Source organism: Poromitra crassiceps, assembly GCF_964638095.1.
Source record: "Poromitra crassiceps genome assembly, chromosome: 13".
NCBI classification, from domain to species: Eukaryota; Metazoa; Chordata; class Actinopteri; order Beryciformes; family Melamphaidae; genus Poromitra; species Poromitra crassiceps.
This window is the reverse complement of record NC_139644.1, coordinates 8,344,566-8,365,720: the sequence shown is the minus strand read 5'-3', so window position 1 is coordinate 8,365,720 and position 21,155 is coordinate 8,344,566. Positions and strand designations below refer to the sequence as shown.

General features: G+C 44.9%; 1 protein-coding gene across 1 annotated transcript in view; it reads left to right on the top strand.

Moving 5' to 3' along the window:
- Positions 1 to 17,253, top strand: part of LOC310788111 (uncharacterized protein) — a gene marked incomplete at its 5' end in the record, with an annotated part of 31,437 nt that extends 14,184 nt beyond the window's left edge. The window contains 3 exons of the mRNA XM_083649613.1: positions 5,581 to 5,802; positions 8,370 to 8,540; positions 13,085 to 17,253. Coding sequence (XP_083505739.1) covers positions 5,581 to 5,802; positions 8,370 to 8,540; positions 13,085 to 13,252 — 561 coding nt within the window. The 3' untranslated portion in view covers positions 13,253 to 17,253. The remainder of the gene's footprint in view (positions 1 to 5,580; positions 5,803 to 8,369; positions 8,541 to 13,084) is intronic.
- Positions 17,254 to 21,155: the final 3,902 nt, after the last annotated feature.

The window sequence follows — 21,155 nt, the reverse complement described above, 5'->3', positions numbered from 1 at the left end:
TGATGTCACCATACTGTAGATTACGGTTATGAATGAAATCCTGAAAAACGAAATAAATTAGATTTTTGTGATTTGTTTTTGCATACATTATTAAATAGGTGCACTCAATACCCAGGTATGTGAACCAAAAAAAGAAAAAGAAAATGGGGGGTTCAGCTCATCTTTAAAAAAACACTCCACCCATTTTCAACCAGCTTTGTATCATTACAAGTATATCAGAAAACAACAGTTTTGAAGTCATTCATTTAGTTTGACTGTTATTCAGTTGATTTGAGTTACATTGTGGACCAGTGATGTCATTCATGCACATTCATTTTGTGCATGAATGCTAGGGGTGTGCCACCTTAGGCACCTCACGATTCGATTCGATTACGATTAAGGGTGCTACGATTCGATTATTAAACGATTATTACGATTACCGTAATGACGATTTTCGATGCATCTTTTTCACCAAACAGGATTTTTTTTAAGCAAGATATATTTGTCAGTATCCATTAATTAAAGTAAACAAACAAATGTACCTCCATTATCTTCAGTTGCGACTGAAGTCCACGCATCACATGTTACAGCCACCCTGCATGCTTTCTTCAGTGATTCCAGTTTCCAGTACTTCGGTTTTGGTCTCGTTTTACAGTTAAGGAACTGCTTTCCGGGCGAAATACCGTATTTTTTGCAAATAAAGCAAAAAAATAATTGCAAAAAAAACAAAAAAAAAACAATTTTTTGCAAATCGATAATCGAACATTGTGAATCGATTTTAATCGTCACGTGACTCATCGCGATGCATCTAAAAAAACGATTAATCGGCACACCCCTAATGAATGCACATTCATTTAGTTTGACTGTTAGTGAAAATTCATTCATGCACATTCACTAACAGTCAAACTAAATGAATGACTTCAAAGCGGTTGACAGTTTTCTGATATAAACTACTGATGTAACGATACAAAGCTGGTTGAAAATCAGCGGAGTGTTCCTTTAAGACTGGAACACAATCTACCCCACTCCAAAGAGCTAGTGGCAATGAAGGCAGACTGTGATGTCGCCTTTTTCACTTGAACACACCGCAAATACTCGAGCCGGCGGTCAGCTAGCACGCTGTGCGTTCTGTGCCTGTGACGGTCAGCTAGCACGCTGTGCGTTCTGTGCCTGTGACGGTCAGCTAGCACGCTGTGCGTTCTGTGCCTGTGACGGTCAGCTAGCACGCCGTGCGTTCTGTGCCTGTGACTGTCAGCTAGCACGCTGTGCGTTCTGTGCCTGTGTGAGACGGTCAGCTAGCACGCCGTGCGTTCTGTGCCTGTGACGGTCAGCTAGCACGCTGTGCGTTCTGTGCCTGTGTGAGACGGTCAGCTAGCACGCCGTGCGTTCTGTGCCTGTGACGGTCAGCTAGCACGCTGTGCGTTCTGTGCCTGTGACGGTCAGCTAGCACGCTGTGCGTTCTGTGCCTGTGACGGTCAGCTAGCACGCTGTGCGTTCTGTGCCTGTGACGGTCAGCTAGCACGCTGTGCGTTCTGTGCCTGTGACGGTCAGCTAGCACGCTGTGCGTTCTGTGCCTGTGACGGTCAGCTAGCACGCTGTGCGTTCTGTGCCTGTGACGGTCAGCTAGCACGCTGTGCGTTCTGTGCCTGTGACGGTCAGCTAGCACGCTGTGCGTTCTGTGCCTGTGACGGTCAGCTAGCACGCTGTGCGTTCTGTGCCTGTGACGGTCAGCTAGCACGCTGTGCGTTCTGTGCCTGTGACGGTCAGCTAGCACGCTGTGCGTTCTGTGCCTGTGACGGTCAGCTAGCACGCCGTGCGTTCTGTGCCTGTGACTGTCAGCTAGCACGCTGTGCGTTCTGTGCCTGTGTGAGACGGTCAGCTAGCACGCCGTGCGTTCTGTGCCTGTGACGGTCAGCTAGCACGCTGTGCGTTCTGTGCCTGTGTGAGACGGTCAGCTAGCACGCTGTGCGTTCTGTGCCTGTGTGAGACGGTCAGCTAGCACGCTGTGCGTTCTGTGCCTGTGTGAGACGGTCAGCTAGCACGCTGTGCGTTCTGTGCCTGTGTGAGACGGTCAGCTAGCACGCTGTGCGTTCTGTGCCTGTGTGAGACGGTCAGCTAGCACGCTGTACGTTCTGTGACTGTGAGCTAGCACGCCGTGCGTTCTGTGCCTGTGACTGTGAGCTAGCACGCCGTGCGTTCTGTGCCTGTGTGAGACGGTCAGCTAGCACGCTGTGCGTTCTGTGCCTGTGACGGTCAGCTAGCACGCCGTGCGTTCTGTGCCTGTGACGGTCAGCTAGCACGCCGTGCGTTCTGTGCCTGTGTGAGACGGTCAGCTAGCACGCCGTGCGTTCTGTGCCTGTGACGGTCAGCTAGCACGCTGTGCGTTCTGTGCCTGTGACGGTCAGCTAGCACGCTGTACGTTCTGTGCCTGTGTGAGACGGTCAGCTAGCACGCTGTGCGTTCTGTGCCTGTGACTGTCAGCTAGCACGCTGTGCGTTCTGTGCCTGTGACTGTCAGCTAGCACGCTGTGCGTTCTGTGCCTGTGACTGTCAGCTAGCACGCTGTGCGTTCTGTGCCTGTGTGAGATGGTCAGCTAGCACGCTGTGCGTTCTGTGCCTGTGTGTGACGGTCAGCTAGCACGCTGTGCGTTCTGTGCCTGTGACTGTCAGCTAGCACGCTGTGCGTTCTGTGCCTGTGTGTGACGGTCAGCTAGCACGCTGTGCGTTCTGTGCCTGTGACTGTCAGCTAGCACGCTGTGCGTTCTGTGCCTGTGACTGTCAGCTAGCACGCCGTGCGTTCTGTGCCTGTGTGAGACGGTCAGCTAGCACGCTCTGCGTTCTGTGCCTGTGACGGTCAGCTAGCACGCTGTGCGTTCTGTGCCTGTGTGAGATGGTCAGCTAGCACGCTGTGCGTTCTGTGCCTGTGATGGTCAGCTAGCACGCTGTATGTTCTGTGCCTGTGATGGTCAGCTAGCACGCTGTGCGTTCTGTGCCTGTGTGAGATGTTTAGCTAGCACGCTGTGCGTTCTGTGCCTGTGTGAGACGGTCAGCTAGCACGCTGTGCGTTCTGTGCCTGTGTGAGACGGTCAGCTAGCACGCTGTGCGTTCTGTGCCTGTGTGAGATGGTCAGCTAGCACGCTGTGCGTTCTGTGCCTGTGTGAGACGGTCAGCTAGCACGCTGTGCGTTCTGTGCCTATGTGAGACGGTCAGCTAGCACGCTGTGCGTTCTGTGCCTGTGTGAGACGGTCAGCTAGCACGCTGTGCGTTCTGTGCCTGTGTGAGACGGTCAGCTAGCACGCTGTGCGTTCTGTGCCTCTGTGAGACGGTCAGCTAGCACGCTGTGCGTTCTGTGCCTGTGTGAGACCTGCCTGCCATTTTGCTCACCACTTACACGCTTTTTTAATATAGCTACTTCCAATAGAGAATAGGTCTTTTGCTTGTGGAAGGAAGGAAAAGGCGGAGGCGGAAACATAAGGAGAAACCGCACTAAATGGGTGAAATCGTGGCTCAAAGGGGCTTTTCTGAAGCCACGTTGTCGTTGTGAAAATATTCCTTATATTGGAATGATCAGAGGAAGATGACGTCGAGGCCTCTCTTCTCCAGCACTGCTTCGCTGCCAGCTGACCAGCCAATCAGAGTGATCTCTCTACCAGCTGACCAGCCAATCAGAGTGATCTCTCTACCAGCTGACCAGCCAATCAGAGTGATCTCTCTACCAGCTGACCAGCCAATCAGAGTGATCTCTCTACCAGCTGACCAGCCAATCAGTGATCTCTCTACCAGCTGACCAGCCAATCAGTGATCTCTCTACCAGCTGACCAGCCAATCGGTGATCTCTCTACCAGCTGACCAGCCAATCAGAGTGATTTCTCTCACCGACGGCCCGGAAAAGCTGCCGACAAGGCCGACTCGAGCCAACCGTGTGTGACACTGCAAATATAAAAACAAAAACAAAATGAAGCCCTTCAATCCTCCATAACTCTCTCTCACTCTCTCTCTCCCTGTTAGTATTGTATTAGCTAATATCTGTAGTTTGAGTTTTTATTAGTTCACTTTAGTATTACCATTAGTATTTGATGGTTGTTATTGTCAGTGTTACTGTTATCATTTGTGGCAGTGCATACTTTCAATTTGATGGATGAAATGTAGGCCTATATAAAATGCAAACTGGTAAAGCGATAATTATAGACTGCTACAGCTGTTTTAAAAAATTGGCATGGTCATCGGTAGGGATGTCCGATATTATCGGCCGATATTAGCATAAAAAATTTATATCGGAAAATATCTATCGGTTTTCATGCCGATATTATTATTATTATTATTCTTTTTCTTTTTTTTTATCCAGGGCGAGTCTCACTGAGAGCAATGCTCTCTTTTTCAGGAGTGCCCTGTTCACATTCACGCACACATTCATACCTGGAAGCTGACCAGTACAACCACAGTGTGATCTGCTGGCCACTGATCAGCTCCACTGGAGCAGTTGGGGTTAAGGGCCTTGCTCAAGGGCACCTCAGTGGTGGTAATGAGGGAGGGGCAACCGCTGCCTTCTCACTTTCCCCACCCAGATTTATCCTGCCGGTCCCGGGGATTGAACCGACGACCTTCTGGTCACAAGCTTGCTTCTCTAACCGTTGGGCCACCACTGCCCCAATAACACTTACAACTTTAACACAACATGCATATTATATATTAAACTCTTCAACTACATTAAGCTACATTATGTAACTAGTTACCTGAAATTTTGGTGAAAAAAAAGCCAGCTTATATCGGTATCGGTTGATATCGGTATCGGAAATTAAGAGTTGGACATTATCGGATATCGGTAAAAAAGCCAATATCAAACATCCCTAGTCATCGGTATCGGACAGATATTTCTCATCGGCGATCGGTGGAAAAAACCCTGATCAGTGCACCCCTAGTGGTCTCTACGGCACTATAATAACACGTACCAAATCGTTACTGAAGAGACGAGCTACCGGTACTTGTCTGGTGATAGACTGCGAGTAGTTACTCAACCTGTTTCTGTAACTCAGTCTCAGTATAAACAAGCAGGGCCACCCAGTGACATGATGCGTTACTGACACTAAACAATGTTCCACGTTTACATAATAAACATCGAGCTATTTTGTAGTGAGATGTGAAATTATGGTGTGAAAATTCAAATGAGAAGTCTGGAAATTTGAGTCTGGAAAAGTCTGGAATTTTGAAATGGAAAATGTGTAGGAAGAAACCCTGCATCTCTCTTTCTTTTATTTCACCTTGTCGCTCTTCCAAGTTCCACTCAGCATGCATCACTGGCATCAACGTGACACTATATCCACAAAGGGAATAGACCTTTTTCACAGCAGCCATTGTGTGTCTTAATTGCCAGGGTAAACACAGGTGCAACCAAAACATTAACGAGGGTTTCCAACTTCCAATCAATTTACGGTAGATGTTCAAGTGCAGGGGCCCTCATTGCTGTTTTGGTTGCAGCTGTTTTTTTACCCTGCCTTTTAGACACAAAATGGCAGCTGTGGAAAAAGGCCCCTAATGGCAATGAAACTAATAGTAAAACGTCTCTCTGTCTCCCTCTCCTGACCACCTTCCCTCCTCCTGGCAGCCTGGCAGTCGTCGTAATTTCTCCAACAATCCTCGCCGTCAGAAGCAGCAGCAGCAGCAGCAGCAGCAACAACAGCAGCAGCAGCAGCAGCAGCACCAGAACAACGCTAACGTCTCTTCTACCATGATGCAACAGCAGTACGGTGGACACCCCCAGCAGGAAGCTCTGCCCTCCCACTGCGTCTCCCCCATGCCCAGCCAACCCGTCCCTGACCCCCACCAGGTAGGGAAGAGCAGTCGGAAAGACTTGTGACTTGGTTTTATGTTGTTTTTGTTGCTATTATATTATTATTACTAGAAATGTCGCGCACTTATTTCTAGCTTTGCGCTCAATTGTGCGCCGCCGGCTGCCTTGTTATAGTGGTGAGATAGTTATACCAGGGGCCATAGACACAAAACATCTCAAGGGGACATTCACACCAAAAGCGTTTTTTTTCAGTCCAAACGCTATGAAAATCATGTTAACACCTTAAGTGCCATAGCCGAAATAATTCGTCTTACATAATCCAACGCTTAAGTGCCAGAGCCGAGTTTACTCGTCTTACATAAACATTTTTTTTTTTTTGACGGTGGTACATCAATCAACAACTTTTACATCTTCGAGATCACTATTGGAGCAAGATAATGTGTATAATCTATTTTACCGACCCACTAAGTGTTGACAGTGCTCCCCCAGACGACCGAAATCAAAGAAAAAACTGCCGCGGGACCAAGCCGTTCAAGGAAATGCCGTGGCGATTTTACAGTAATCCAGTGTCTTGCCTGAGAGCGGCCGCGCACCGGCAGCAGCACACAGAGAGCGGAGAGCGATTTGCAAAATAGATCATAGGTGAAACACACTTTGAAACACCTCAGAAAGGCCAGAATCAACATCTGCCCATCGCCCACGCATTCCCCGGCCCATCTTGACTCGCACAAGGAGCGTCTGCACGCAGGCAAGCAGGCAGGCAGGCACACAGGCAGGCAGCAGCAAAAGCGCTTCTGACACGCCCGCTGTACAGCCAGGAGGAAGGAGGAGAAGACACACGGAGGGAGGAGTTTGAATGAGAGGGGTGTTTCCTGTTGTTATGGAGGAAATTACTGTTCAAAACTATTGTTTAGAATGTCTGACGGTCTTACTGATGCCAAAAATGAATGGTTAAAGTGACTGTTTCACAAAAAGCCATTTATCTCTGAATAAATTTCCAGACGCTGAAACCATGCTGTACTCAACGGCTAATATCTACATAACTACTAACTCTGCAAACTAACTCTTTTAGACAGAGAAAGCACACATTCTATTAGTTATTTTTAGATGATTGGTGTTCATGAATTCTTAACAGAAAAGAATCCTCGGCTGTTTCTAAAATGAGCCAGAATCGTCAAAAACACCCCTGGCACAACTTACCTACAGGAATGAAAACATGGCTGGCATTCAATGTGTTAAGAGCGCTTCCATTGTGCACAAAACACAGCGCACGGAGCGGTTTTTTTGTACTCCGTTTTGTTTCCCCCTGTAGTTCAGTACAGATCAGAACACAACGACCACATGGACAGTAGCCAGCTAGTTTTGTCTGTTTGATGTTGTTCACTGTCAACATGAAAGACACATTATTGCCAATTCTGGCAGCAGCGGAGGTCGAGGATCCCTCGGGAGGCGAAAAGGTAGGAGGAGTGAAAAAGACGATCAGGGCGCTTTTCCTCTAATGTTCAACTTTTTTCAGCTTTAAAACGCCCACAGCGCTCCTCCAAAAACAACAGACGCCACCAACGCTGAAACGCCAGGTGTGTTCATTAAAAGAGGAGCACATTTAGCACGTCCTTACATAGAGAATGAATTGCAGAAAGACGCTGGCGGCTCCAAAAGCGCTTTGGGTGTGAATGTCCCCTATGGCTACAAGTAGCTCTTTCTGATTTAGGCTGCTTTCTCATTGGGAACGATTGCTTTCGTTCCGTTCCGTTCTGCACCCGGGAACGATCCCCCCCCCCCTCCCCTCTCCCCCGCTGGTCAGCTTTCACATTACAATATTTCTTCCGCGCTCGGAAACAGAACAGAGTGCACTTGCGTCATCAACTATGCCTGGAGTTTAACCTCGCCCATGTGTTGTTGTGTGGTTCGGAACGGTTGGCTTTCATACTTGCAAGTTTTCCGTGCCCGGGCACGCCAAAGCGCTCCCCAGACCACCTTTTCAGGTGGATCCTGTCACAGTTCCCCCGTTCTGCGCCCGGGCGCAGAACGGAACGCAACGTAACGTTCACACTCGTCAAATGTTCCGAAACTGGGGTCAATTTGGGGACAAGTGTGCTCGGGAACGGTACCAGGGCGCCAGTGAGAAAGCACCCTTAGGAGAAACTCTTATGAATAATGGCCGTGTCAGTCCTAAATTTAGACGCACTGCACCCCGTGACTAGTTGATGTCAACTCCACTTTATTTTTGAAATGTTGACTTGAAAAAAATAACAGTAGTGTTCACTACATTATTTATTTTTTATTTTATTTATGAAAGTGTTAAAAAATCATTATCTTAGAAATGAAGTGATGCTGTTGTCTGCTGATAAATGCTGCTGTTAAGTGCACTAAAACTTATTTATTTTTTAAGTCATCTTTTTCCTTTAGAGTATCATTATTTGATTATCTGTGGACATTTGTTGTGTGTGTGTGTGTGTGTGTGTGTGTGTGTGTGTGTGTGTGTGTGTGTGTGTGTGTGTGTGTGTGTGTTGTAATTGTTACAAGATGTGTATATTGTTTGGGGGAGATGACTTATAAACATGTCCTGCTGTTAACAGCTGGGGTTTTCTCTGTGCCAGCAGGGCCGCTCCAGCTCCGCCTCCTCCCAGAGGAGCTCCTCCTCCAACAAGCACGCCTCCTCTTCCAACGTCTCGGCCACCTCCTACTCCCTGCTGCAGCCCCTGGTGGTTCCTGAGGTAAAGGACATGGGCTCGCCATACTCTAGGCTGACTGGCACCATACTGCCCCCCATGGTAGGAGAGAGAACCGCCGCTCACTCGCCCGCCGCCTGGCGCCTGCTATCCGCTGGCTGGCTGCCTCCTCTCCCTGTCTGGCTACTAACATCACAAACAGAGAGACTCCTCTCTCGCTTCTTTAACTCTTACTTTGTGTGTCCACCAGGGGGCGCTCCTCGCAGCAGAACCTGTACAGAGGATGAGCCTAACTACTGTATATAAGTGATCAGATCAACAGTCGAGAACAGAACAGAATGATGGAGAAAAACATCAGGAAGAGCACAAAAGCAGATTTGATCAAGACATAACAGCCGACCTATTCCACATAGCCTAACTGACACCTCCAACCTTAAAGGAGAACTTGAGAAAACAATGCTGGTTTATTTTGCACATGATCTCTCACACATATCTGAAAACTGTAAACAGTTTTGCAGGCATTCATTTAGTTTGACAGTTAACTGAGTTCAGTTGTGGACCAGCTACTCGTGAGTCATGATGCAGTGACATCACTGGTCCACAACTTACCTCATCTGTTTGGCGAGCGCAGGGGGTCTGTGGAGGGTCTACACCGAGCTCTGCACTCCTCTCAAAAGATGAAACTCTGCGGAGCTGCGGAGGCCTCCGCAAAACGCCACAGTCAGTTCTGAGGATATGATTGGTTAATGGTTGCGACGTTATTTGGTTACTAGGGAAGTATTCCACTCGCGCAAACTGACAGCTCACTGTGAACACTGCGCTGCTGAAATGCTGTGCCTCTGGAGAGAACGGTCTTACCATGAACACCGGACACACCGCAGTAACTAACCATACATTTGCCTTTAGACCCTCAATGCGTACAACGAAAAACTTCCAAGAAAACCTTGTTGAACCTTGTTTTGAATGGAACAGATAGAGTTCTGTGCTATCCACTGCACGACCAGTACGTTTTTAGTAGGGATGCACCGATCGATCGGCACGTGACCGGAAATGGCCGATTTTCACGTGATCGGCCTCGATCGGTGATCTGTTCCGGTCACTCTAAATAGCCGATTCTGTGAGCCGATTTTCACGTGACGTGCGCGCACCCCAAAGCACCGAGACAGGCACCCAGCCACCACACCACACACGCCAGCATACCTTCCTCGTTGTGGATTTTTTTCACCGTCAGTGATGTAGACAAAGCTCGCAGTTTGTCACACATGCAAGTCGAAAATAAGCCGTGGAGAGAGAGATGCGGCCAAGTCCCGCTCGGCTGGAGTCCAGTCTGAGCGGCTCGCTTCACCTCACTGGCCCCTCTCTCTCTGCTCTCTCTCCCCGGGAAGCGGTGCTCCAGCAACCCGCCACCGCGCACAGCCGGCTTGGCGAGGTGAACGCGAGCATTGTGTCCAGTATGATAACCATTCCCCGACCTGCTTTTCCATTCCACATCAGCGCTGCTGCCTCAGCCTGTCAAGTCATGTTGTAACGTGACGTGGATACAGCAGAGACTATTTGTTTCGTATTGCAAATAGAACGACATGAGAACGACGGACATAATAATAAAAATGCATCGGACTCACAAGTGTGCAACGTTTTCTGTGCGTGACATATTTTTTCGGATGGCAGATAAAAATACGCATACCAAACTTCGGACTGTGTGTAAACTCCGCCTGATATTCAGACTGAACATCGTTACTGTAACTCATAAACTCATTTCCCCTCTACTCAAGAGGACTGGTCTGGAGCCAGTCTATAAACTCCTTGTCCATGGATCATTTTGATGTTCTGTTGCACCTGTTTTCTTTTGGAAAAGTAAATGCATGATAGCTGTGGGATATAGGCTATTGGATTTAATTTAATTTTTGTATTCATTGTATTTGCACAAAAAAGCTCTGTCCAGTAGCCTAACCTGGAACACTTTTATTTTGAGTGTTTGAGTGAGAAGGTCCTACTTCATGCAAATGATAAGAATTGTTTATTTGTTTATTTGGATCCCCATTAGATGTAAGAATTGTTCTATGAATCTTAATTTTTAAACAAAGTTACAAAAACGTTTGTGTAAGCTGTCAATTGTTGTTTTTAGAAAGAAAAATCGGAATCGGCAAAAATCGGTATCGGCAAGTCAGACTATTCAAAAATCGGAAATCGGAATCGGCCAAGAAAATGGCAATCGGTGCATCCCTAGTTTTTAGCACCATAAGTGAAAAATATTTCACCGAAGCAAAAGTCATGCTTCAATCTCGTTTGAAGACCAGTACCCAAGCGTCTGTTGCTGCTACTAGCTAGGAGCTGCCTGGTGGACACACAAACACAATTCTCTACTTCAATATTTTCCAAATAACGGCTTGTTAGGATTGTTAGTATTTTTATTAACACAAGCTAGCTTGTTAGCTTTTCCGGTAATGCCACCCACTGGTTTCAAGGATAATTAGTAAAGATACTAACAACCTGCTCGTGTGCCCGACACAAAAACACACACAATTTGTTGTCTTTTAACACCGACTGTCTTCTCTTTGATTTTCAGTTTTTCTCTTTGCGCTAGAGGGAACCCTCTAACACTGATCACTTGAGACGGTGTAACGCTGCTGACTTGGTGCTGCTGGCTTTCAGACTTTCACACTCATCATTCACTCAACTTGTGTTGCACATGAAACACATCTGAACATAATCACATCTAATCATACCATGGCAATATTGAAACAGCTTGTCATTTTAGTGTACCTGCTGGGGTTGAGAATAGTCAAACATGTTAACGTAAGAAGCTTGGAACTGTGATGAAATTATTGTATTCCTCAAATCATCAAGCAGGGTGTCTCTGAAAGAGTTAATCTCTTTACATATTAGCTTATTATCTCAAGGCATTGTAAAAGTCTTCAATATAGGTGAATCAAAGCAAGTCTTAAATTCACTTCATAAAAACCTTAAAGGGACAGCTCACCCTAAAATCCAAAATACATATTTTTCCTCTCAAAAGACATTAGAAAAACCCAACAGCAATGTCTCTTTCCAGAAATCATGACCCGGTTACTCAAGATAATGCACAGACTTTGTTGTGAGCAGTTTCATGTAGGAACTATTTTCTTTTGCAGGAACTAGCTATAGCAGCTAGCGGGTGTAGTTCGGAAAATAGTTCCTCTATGAAACTGCTCATAACAAGGTCTGTGGATTATCTTGAGTAACCGGGTCATGATTTCTGGAAAGAGACATTGCTGTTGAGTTGATCAGATGTATTTATTTGGCACTTTGAGCACCACAAGCCGAGTGCCATCCAGTTCCATTGTATTGGAGAGAAGGCAGAAACTCTGCGGCCGATATCTCCAAAACTCAGGCAACTAACACAAAACGATATAGATGGATAAATAGCACTGCAGGTGAGAGGGAATATATGTATTTTGGATTTTATGGTGAGCTGTTCCTTTAACACATTCACTGCCAGCCATTTTTTTTTTACTGTAGGTAGCTTCTGCCAGAGGTTTTTTTTGAGGATTCTGGCTCATCTTTCAAGACCCGAGGATTCTTTTCTGCTAAGATTTTGTGAACACAAAATATCTCAAAAGAACTAATAGAATGTGTGCTTTCTCTGTCTAAAAGAGTTAGTTTGTAGAGTTAGTATTTATGTAGGCATTAGCACTTGAATACAGCATGGTTTCAGCGTCTGAAAATTTAAGCTGAGATAAATAGCTTTTTGTGAAATTCGATAGAACAGTCACTTTAACCATTCATTTTTGGCATCAGTAAGACGTCAGACATCTAAACAATAGTTTTGAACAGTAATTTCCTCCATAACAGCAGGAAACCCCCCTCTACTTCAAACTCCTCCCTCCGTGTGTGTTCTTCTTGGCTGCAGCGGGCGTGTCACAAGCTTGTTTCTGCTGCTGCTGCTCCTGTCTGCTGGCGGCCGCTGGGCGAGGATGGGCTCGCTCGTTTCTTGGGGTTTCGGTTGAGAAACCCCAAGAAACGGGGTTTCTTTTGCGATTCTGGTCTTATTTATGCTGCGTGTTTCAAGGTGTGTTGCACCCATAATCTATTATGCAAATTTGCAATCCCCCACCGCCAGCAATCAGCGCGAAAGCGAAAGCGTTTTCGCCAATCCATTTTACAGTATGAGAATGGTTTCATCGCGCGTTCCCCTGCAGTTTTGGCTCGGCTTTTTCTAGTCTGGAGAGCACTGTCGCCACTTAGTGGGTCGGTGGAATGGGTTGTACACGTTCGGTGGCTTCAATATTTATATAAGAGATGTAAAAGGGTTAGATCAATGTCCCACCGTCAAATTTTTTTTTTTTTTTTTTTTTTTACGTATCAACACGTCATTGGCAGTCAACCGTTGGATTTTTTTTGACGTATCAACACGTCATTGGCAGTGAACGTGTTAAAAGTGTGTGAGAAATCAGCCCAGCTACAGTTTTTTAACATTCTGTTTGTCTGTGTGTCTCTGCTGTTGCCTACTGTGCTGTTCACTGCTGCTCTGTCTGCCTCCTCCACCTGCACCTCATGATGCCAACGTGTTATTTTATCTGACCGTTCACTCCACTGACCGTTTGCTCTCCTTCTCCTCTCTCTCTTTCCACCCCCCCCCCCCCCCTCCCCCCCGCCCGCACACACAGCCGAAGCACCAGGACGCTTTCTCTCTGGCCCCCCAGCGGCCCCTCACCACCATCAACCCCATCGGCCACACCCTCCACCCGAACGGCGCGCCCACGCTCAAGCCTTCCCCCGTGCCGCGCACCATCCAGGCCATGCCCTGGGAGCAGCGCTCCCTCTACAACCAATGAGACGCAGGGACCAGCCGCCCCGCCCTCCACATCACGTCCACCCAGCCCCGCCCCCGCCCCTCCTCCCCCCCTTCGACAGGCCCCTCCTCCCCGTTCCACCGATCCGGCGGCGAGGCTCAAGGTTTTCGCCCACTGACTGCCTCCGCTCGGTGCTGGACAAATGCCCCGCCCCTCTGGAAGTTGTGTTTGGCAATGGGGGGAGGGCACCGTTGAGAAGAACTAGTTGAGATTGATTACTGAGTAGTTAGGTTAAAAAAATGTGTTGCCTTGACCCCTCATGTATGATCTATGCCATGTACTGGATATAAGTTAAAATGTCTGTCCCTCCCTAACCTGTCCTTCCACTGAGAATTTATCCCCCCTCCCCTCTCTCTAGTTAAGAAAGCATCTATCTTTCCCATAATAAATAGTCTCCCCCCTTTTCTATATGTTGACAGAAATAAAAGGCTATTTTCTGAGAGAGAGAACGTTGAGCCGCTTTCCCAACGACGAGGAGGTCCCGCGTGCCGCAGAGCTTCAGTCAAAGCAATCTCCTAACCCAGAGACGTATAGACTCTAACCCAGAGACGTATAGACTCTAACCCAGAGACGTATAGACTCTAACCCAGAGACGTATAGACTCTAACCCAGAGACGTATAGACTCTAACCCAGAGACGTATAGACTCAACCCAGAGACTGAAAGACTCAACCCAGAGACTGATAGACTCTAACCCAGAGACTGATAGACTCAACCCAGAGACTGATAGACTCTAACCCAGAGACTGATAGACTCAACCCAGAGACGTATAGACTCTAACCCAGAGACGTATAGACTCAACCCAGAGACTGAAAGACTCAACCCAGAGACTGATAGACTCAACCCAGAGACGTATAGACTCTAACCCAGAGACGTATAGACTCAACCCAGAGACTGAAAGACTCAACCCAGAGACTGATAGACTCTAACCCAGAGACTGATAGACTCTAACCCAGAGACGTATAGACTCTAACCCAGAGACGTATAGACTCAACCCAGAGACTGAAAGACTCAACCCAGAGACTGAAAGACTCTAACCCAGAGACTGAAAGACTCTAACCCAGAGACTGGGTAGACTGGGGGCGACGGTCGATATTTCGAGGTTTCAGGTATTCTTCCGCCATTGTTTACAGTCCGATTTAGGGATGCAAATTTTAATAAATTTCCTTAATTAATTGGTCATCGATTAATCAGTATATATATATGTATATGCAGGGGCGTCATGCAAGCCAGCAATCTGAGGGGGCGAACTCTGACTCTCGGCCCCCCAAAAGATTTTTAAATTTAAATTAACAGACTGAGCAGGTGTAACCCTAAGGCTATTTTCTAAAATGCTCTCAGCCTCCTGGAAAGATCCATAATCACCAGACTAAGTACATTGCCACTGCCCAGGCTCAATGGACTTGACAAAAAAGGGAGACCACACATTTCAAAGCAATGTAACACAATGTTTATTTTGGCTGGTATTGCCTTTTCAGAAGGTAGAAATCTTTTCTCTTCCATTAGTCTCATCTAGTGTCCTCTAGAGCAGAGGTTCTCAAATGTTTTTCAGCCAAGGACCCCTTACAAGATAGAAAATATACCGGGGACCCCCTCATTCTGATTTGTGATTTTGGGCTAAGCTTAATTGTTTCCACGGTAACGTGCTCGACTTTTAATTTGATAGGTTTGTTATTCGAATGTAATCCATGAACCATTTTAGATTTAAAGCATAAACTATTTTCGTTGAACTATGAAGATTTTGCAAAAAAAAATATATAATTTTTTTTTTGCATTACATTTACATTACGTCATTTAGCAGACGCTTTTGTTTTGTCCAAAGCGACTTACAATATCACAATTTGTCAACAGTACAGAAAACCACTATGCAACACAATCAATGACAGCCAAGATATTTTGATAGACTAGCACCATGTAGGAAGTAGTTTGAGAAGGAATAAGTAACATGTAGCATTTTTTTTTTATTAAAAAAAAAAAAAAAAAAAATTTACCTGAAAACTTTTTGCGGACCCCCTGGCAAAGTGCCAGGGGGTCCAGGGGGGCCAGGGGGTACCCCTGGGGGTCCGCGGACCCCCATTTGAGAACCACTGCTCTAGAGCAGGGGTTCCTTCCCAACCTTTTTTGTGCCAAGGACCGGTAGATACATGGAAAAAAGTTGCGGACCGGTTGTCAATTTTAATGGTTTTAGTTACATATATTTACTCACCAGGTGGTGACAAAGGGTAAATAACAGCCTTTTGTGTTGTACTGTATGTAGCTTATACAGTATCTATGTTTTTGTTTGAACTACAAACATAAATAAACGTCAACTTGAAACTATGTTTCAACTACCACACACAGCCTATAATATTATAGCCTATATTTATTTTAAAAAAAATCCCCTCAAAAATCTGAGGGGGCAATTGCCCCCTCAGTTACAATGGGCATGACGCTTCTGTGTATATGTATGTATATATATGAAATACAAGATGCAGGTTTTTACACCTGTTTTTAGGCCTATACTCAACCTGTGGTTAACAAAAGTTTATGAAACGGTGAACTTTGTGTTCAGCAAGATAATCTTCACAAATGGTGACTGTTGATTTTCACCCTAACCCATAAAAGTGGTCCTCATTTCGGGTTTTCTGGTGACACCAGAAATACCGGCTGTCGCCCCCAGAGTCTAGTAGTCATCAGACTAATAGAATCTGGCTTGTGAGATTGCTGTTGAAGCAAACGACGTAATTCTCCCTTCAGACTGTTTTTATGTTTTTAGACCACCAGCACCACCAGCACCCTGCCCCGCCCCACCGTTTTTGTAAAACGCTGGAAAGGAACGGGGAACTGTGAACTGTCTTTTCTCTAAATGTTTTATTTCATTGACCTCCTTCATCCCGCTCCAGAATGGACAATACGTATATTGAGTGTCGGGAGGTGTCGTTGGCCCTACTACTTACCGTTACTGCTCTCTCTCTGGTTCATAGCACCCCTGTTCTTCTCCATGCAGTTCCATGAAACGGTTCTCAGTTCAGTTTGGCCGACAGGTTCTGGAGGCCCGGTCCAATGAGCTCCAAGCCCAAAAGCCCTGCTGGTGCAAAGGGCGCCGCGTTCCCCCGGCCGGAGCTGCCGATGAGACGAGGATAGTCCGGGTGCCACAGGTGCCATGTCACCTTCTTTTAACATAACTCACAGCTCGTTTTTTCTAAACCCGCATTTCACCGATTGGCTCCTTGTTGCCGTTGTGGTTCTGGCAGTCGAGCGGACACTGGAACAGTACTCGTCTTCTTCCCTTTTGTTACTGTTAACGTGTTTGTTCCTCGTTTATTTGAAAGCACTTTGAACTTTACAAGTGCTGTGTAATTATTATCATCTCTCACCCGGAGCTGTGTTTGGACTGTAACAATGCAACGGAGCCCTCCATCGCCACCATCTGGACACACCCAGCATCACGTGACCACAGGTGACTTAGCGGCAGCCATGTTTCCAGGTTATGTGGCGTCAACATGGCTGCCTCCCGAAAACTACAAGGGCCAAAATGTGTCTGCGGCTCTGGAGCCCCACCCCCTTTCCCCCCCGCCCTCCAGTCTTGCTTTTCCTGTAGAAGCTTCACGTCACGCCTGTGTCTCACTGCTCCCAGGATGGATTGAGTTCACGCCTACCTTGGGGGTGTTTCAATAAGCAGGCGTAAAGCGTAAAGCGTTGGCCAGATAAAGAAAAGGAGAAAAAAAAAAAGTTGTGAATGCAGAGGGAACGCAAACTAAGTACCGATGTTCCAGTTGAAATGACTAATAATAATTTAATGGTTCTGTTAAAGGTTTATCGTGCTAACTGGGCAGCCCTGTTTGTTGAAATACCCACGATTCTACTGACATTGTATTTCCTCTTTTTAAAGTTGTTTCTATTTTTATTCACGACATGTTTTCATTGTTGCTTTCTCTCTCCTTGTAAAGTGTCTTTGAGTATTTAGAAAAGTGCTATACAAAATAAAATGTTTTATTATTATCACCTTCGGTGCTGGTTTCCCTATGTACTGACCTAAGACAAAATAAATCCACATGCATCAGACTATAGACTATTTACAGTGTTTGTGACGTTTCAACAGCTTAACAATTCAACGGTTTCACTTTTATCAGATGTTTTAACAGATTATTAGTATACATAACAATTAATGAACTTGCCTACATATTCTCCAAATAATTTAGTAGCTCCAGGTGATGAGGATAAAGTGTGTGGAACTGGAACCAAACGGAATCTGTTAAACATGCAGACAAACCAAAATTGTTGAATTTCAACTGCTGTTGAAATGTTACAAATACGAGCAGTGAGTATTCTTAACCACTTTAATTTACAAGACGTTAACACATTGGAAGAATTGCCCTTTTAATCATAGCTTCACTGTTCTCTCTCCACCTACAATACAGATAGGCATGGAATTCTGGACAAAACAATCACAATATATTGTCAGATTTGAGTTCAAGGGACACAATTGTCATTAAATGGGGGTCCGTGGCCCAAATGTTTACTAAATTAGGGGTCCTTGATATGAAAAAGATTGAGAATCACTGCTCTAGACTCTCTGTAGTTGGACTACCCAAATAGTGCTACCTAAAATGTCCCCAGAGAAGAAGAAGGAAAATGACAACTAGTATCCTGTTGGGTTTGTGTGTGTGTGTGTGTGTGTGCGTGTGCGTGTGCGTGTGCGTGCGTGCGTGCGTGAAATAAATCCCAGTTTGAACAGGACCACCAGGGGGCGCCATGCCGACCTCCCCTCTTTCTGTGTACTGGAGAGTTTGCATAATCAAGAGCAGAAAACGTGATTTAAACCGCTGCGGCTGCTTGTGGTTTTCCCTCTGATTGTTTCTGGTGTTTTCTTTTTCTTTCCTGGTCTGAAGCTGGAAGAAGAAGAAACAAGTGAAAAACGGTCTCAGCTGCTTTTGCCGTCATAAATACAGTCAAATAATACTTTGTAACGAAATGACCTTTGGCCTATGAAAGTGTAACCACTTCCCCAGCTTTCCTTCTGAAATGCAGCTTCATCCTTGATGTAAAGTTTGCACTAAGAATTTACAATATGCAGACAAAACTTTTCATAGTTGTTAGCTGACTGACTAAACTGGGATCCTCTCCCATTCTGTCATACAATGTAACAGTTTAGTCCAAATTATATACATTTTAGAAGAAAACAAGTAAGCACATCTTCACTCAGTAATTCAAACTTATAGATTATTCCATGTACAGAAATGCTATACGTCCAGTCATCTAGCTACACAGCAAATCTAACCCAAGCAGTTTATTAATAATTTTGTTTGGTTATATTTACATTTTTCATTTGAGACGTTTCGCTGTTGCTTTTATTCAGAATGACTTAGTAGTGCAATTACTGTAGTAGAATAATGAAATTAAATGATAATGATGCCTTCAAGTGTTCCTTGGAAGTAGGAGCTTACAGTATATGAGTTTATTAAATATCTCAGAGGTGCCCATGAAGGTCCCAAGTGTCGAGTGTTTCCTGCAGGGTTTTCATCTCATTGGGGTGGAAAAGCCTCTACCCAGAGCAGTGCTCTCAAAGTGGGGTCCGGGGCCCCCCAGGGGTCCTTGGGGAGGCTCCAGGGGGTCCCCAGCAAAAAGGAAAATCATCATCTTCTTTTTTTTACTATAATTCCATCCATAAGTAACACAGTGACACAATGTATGACTATTTTGTTCATGGGTTTCATACACTTTCTGTAATAAAACATCTAAAAGCAAAAATCCTATCAGATGAGGTCCATGGTAGCCTGATATCAGACTGAATTGTCAACTTGTTACAATCTTGTTACAACTTGTTACAATTCCTTCTTCAGAAGCAGCCAACTCGGTGGAGTGTGCAGATTGGAACCCAGGCAAGGTCCGTGGTCTAACTTGTGTCCGTTTAGCCGTCCTTGATGTGGAAAAAGTTTGAGAACCACTGGTTTGAGTGTAGCAGCTCTTCAAGGCAGCATGAGACTGTTAAAGGTGTGTTCACATTCATTCCAAATGCAAACAATCTTTGCTTCAAAGGTCCTCTCATGTGTGTTGCTCCTCGTGCTGCATTCAAGTCGTACCGATTTACAACCTGTCCTGAAATACCTGAAATACAACCTGTCCACAAGTTGGACATGGGATTATTTTGTCGGATATCTCTCCTATGAAGTGTATTGTAGCCAATAATAAATCACAATCTGTTATATTCACCTAATGAAATCAACCATACTTACAAAAAGCGATTGCATTTTGTTTATGGTTGATTTTAAATTCAAGGTGTTCAAAACGTTTAGTCAAAAGATCAGAATTACACGTTACACACAACATTATCAGACAGGATCGTTCTGATCCAACACCGGCTCAAGACTACACACAGGATTTGAGGGGGGAAGTCAAGGCCTTGAAATGTTTTGAAAATAGACATAAAAAGATGGGCCATTGAAAGTGCTTGAATTTTTATATTTTGTGCAAGAATAGAAGTTTTCTTGATATATATTGTTTTACTTAATGTTCTATAGGTTTAACACAGCACTGTTGGCTTAACACAGCACTGTTGAGAAGTGTTCACACATTCAAGCCTCTCTCTTTTTTAATTGTCTGTGAGCTTCTGTAAACCCTGCTATGTCTCATTATAAAACCAGGTGTAAATGGCCTCAAAGGTTCAAAAAATAAAGGTCCAGGGGCACTCTTCTGCTATAAGGATTGGATTCCTTAGCCCAGATATCCCAATCTGACCAATCTGAATGATCAGAATCTCAGTTATCAATTCCGGGAGAAGAAAGAAAAGACAAACAAACAGATTAAGCCAATCAGATTTCTGACATCCCACCAGAAAACTTTTAACCCATAGATCCATCCACTTGAGCGATAATGATCCACTCATTATATATATATATATATATATATATATATATATATATATATATATATATAGCCTATGCATCTAAAAGTCGGAGTAGGCTATTTGTTGTGTTCTTCTATCTTTCTATCTAACTTTTGAACTAGATCCCATCAGTTTTTATGTTTCTTTCTGTCTATTTGTAGCTGAAGTCTCCAGCACTGTGACGTTCTGGATTGTATTGTTTTTATTGCTTAGCTTAGCCTATATTCTTTTTGCTTTGTAATATGCCTACTTTTTAATGTTTTTATTTCTGATATATTTTTTTAAATCAGTTTTATGTAAAGCACGTTGGATTGCATGTGTTTATGAAATGTGCTATAGCCTACTTACAAATAAACTTGCCTTGCCCTTTGTGTTTCTGCTTTTTTTTCCGCTGAGCTTGACGCGGCCATGTGTCAACACGGACCAACATATCGGACGGACCAGATCTAATCAATCGAATCGATCGATCTCCTCATAAAAGTTTTCAGGCCTCTCTGACCTTGCATGTCAGTGAGTTCAGTGCGTCACTCACACTGGTTGATGATGTTGAGTTGAGTCTGTTAGATTTGAGACAATTTACTTTCTGTAGGAAACAAACAACTCGAGAGGAAACAAACAGCTCAACTCTGGGTAACACTTTACAATAACGTACACAAATCCTATAGTAGTTACTGATAAACTAACCATTAACTAATCGCCAGTTAATCATTCGCTAATGAAAAATTTGGCATTAGTTTATCACTAGTTAATCATAGTTCATGAGTAGGTAGTCATTAGTTAATGATTAGTATCTAATTTCCTGAGTAGAGTAGTTAATCAGTACCTAATGATTACTAAATTTCAGCTCGTGAATAGAGTAGTTAATCATTACTTAATGATTCCAAAATGTCAGTGCGTGAATGTATTAGTTAATCATTAGTTAATCATTAGTTAATCTTTTTGTGTACCCTATTGTAAAGTGGTGCATCATACTCAGTGGTTTATGAATACTGAATCATTACCTGTCCATTAGTTACTCTTT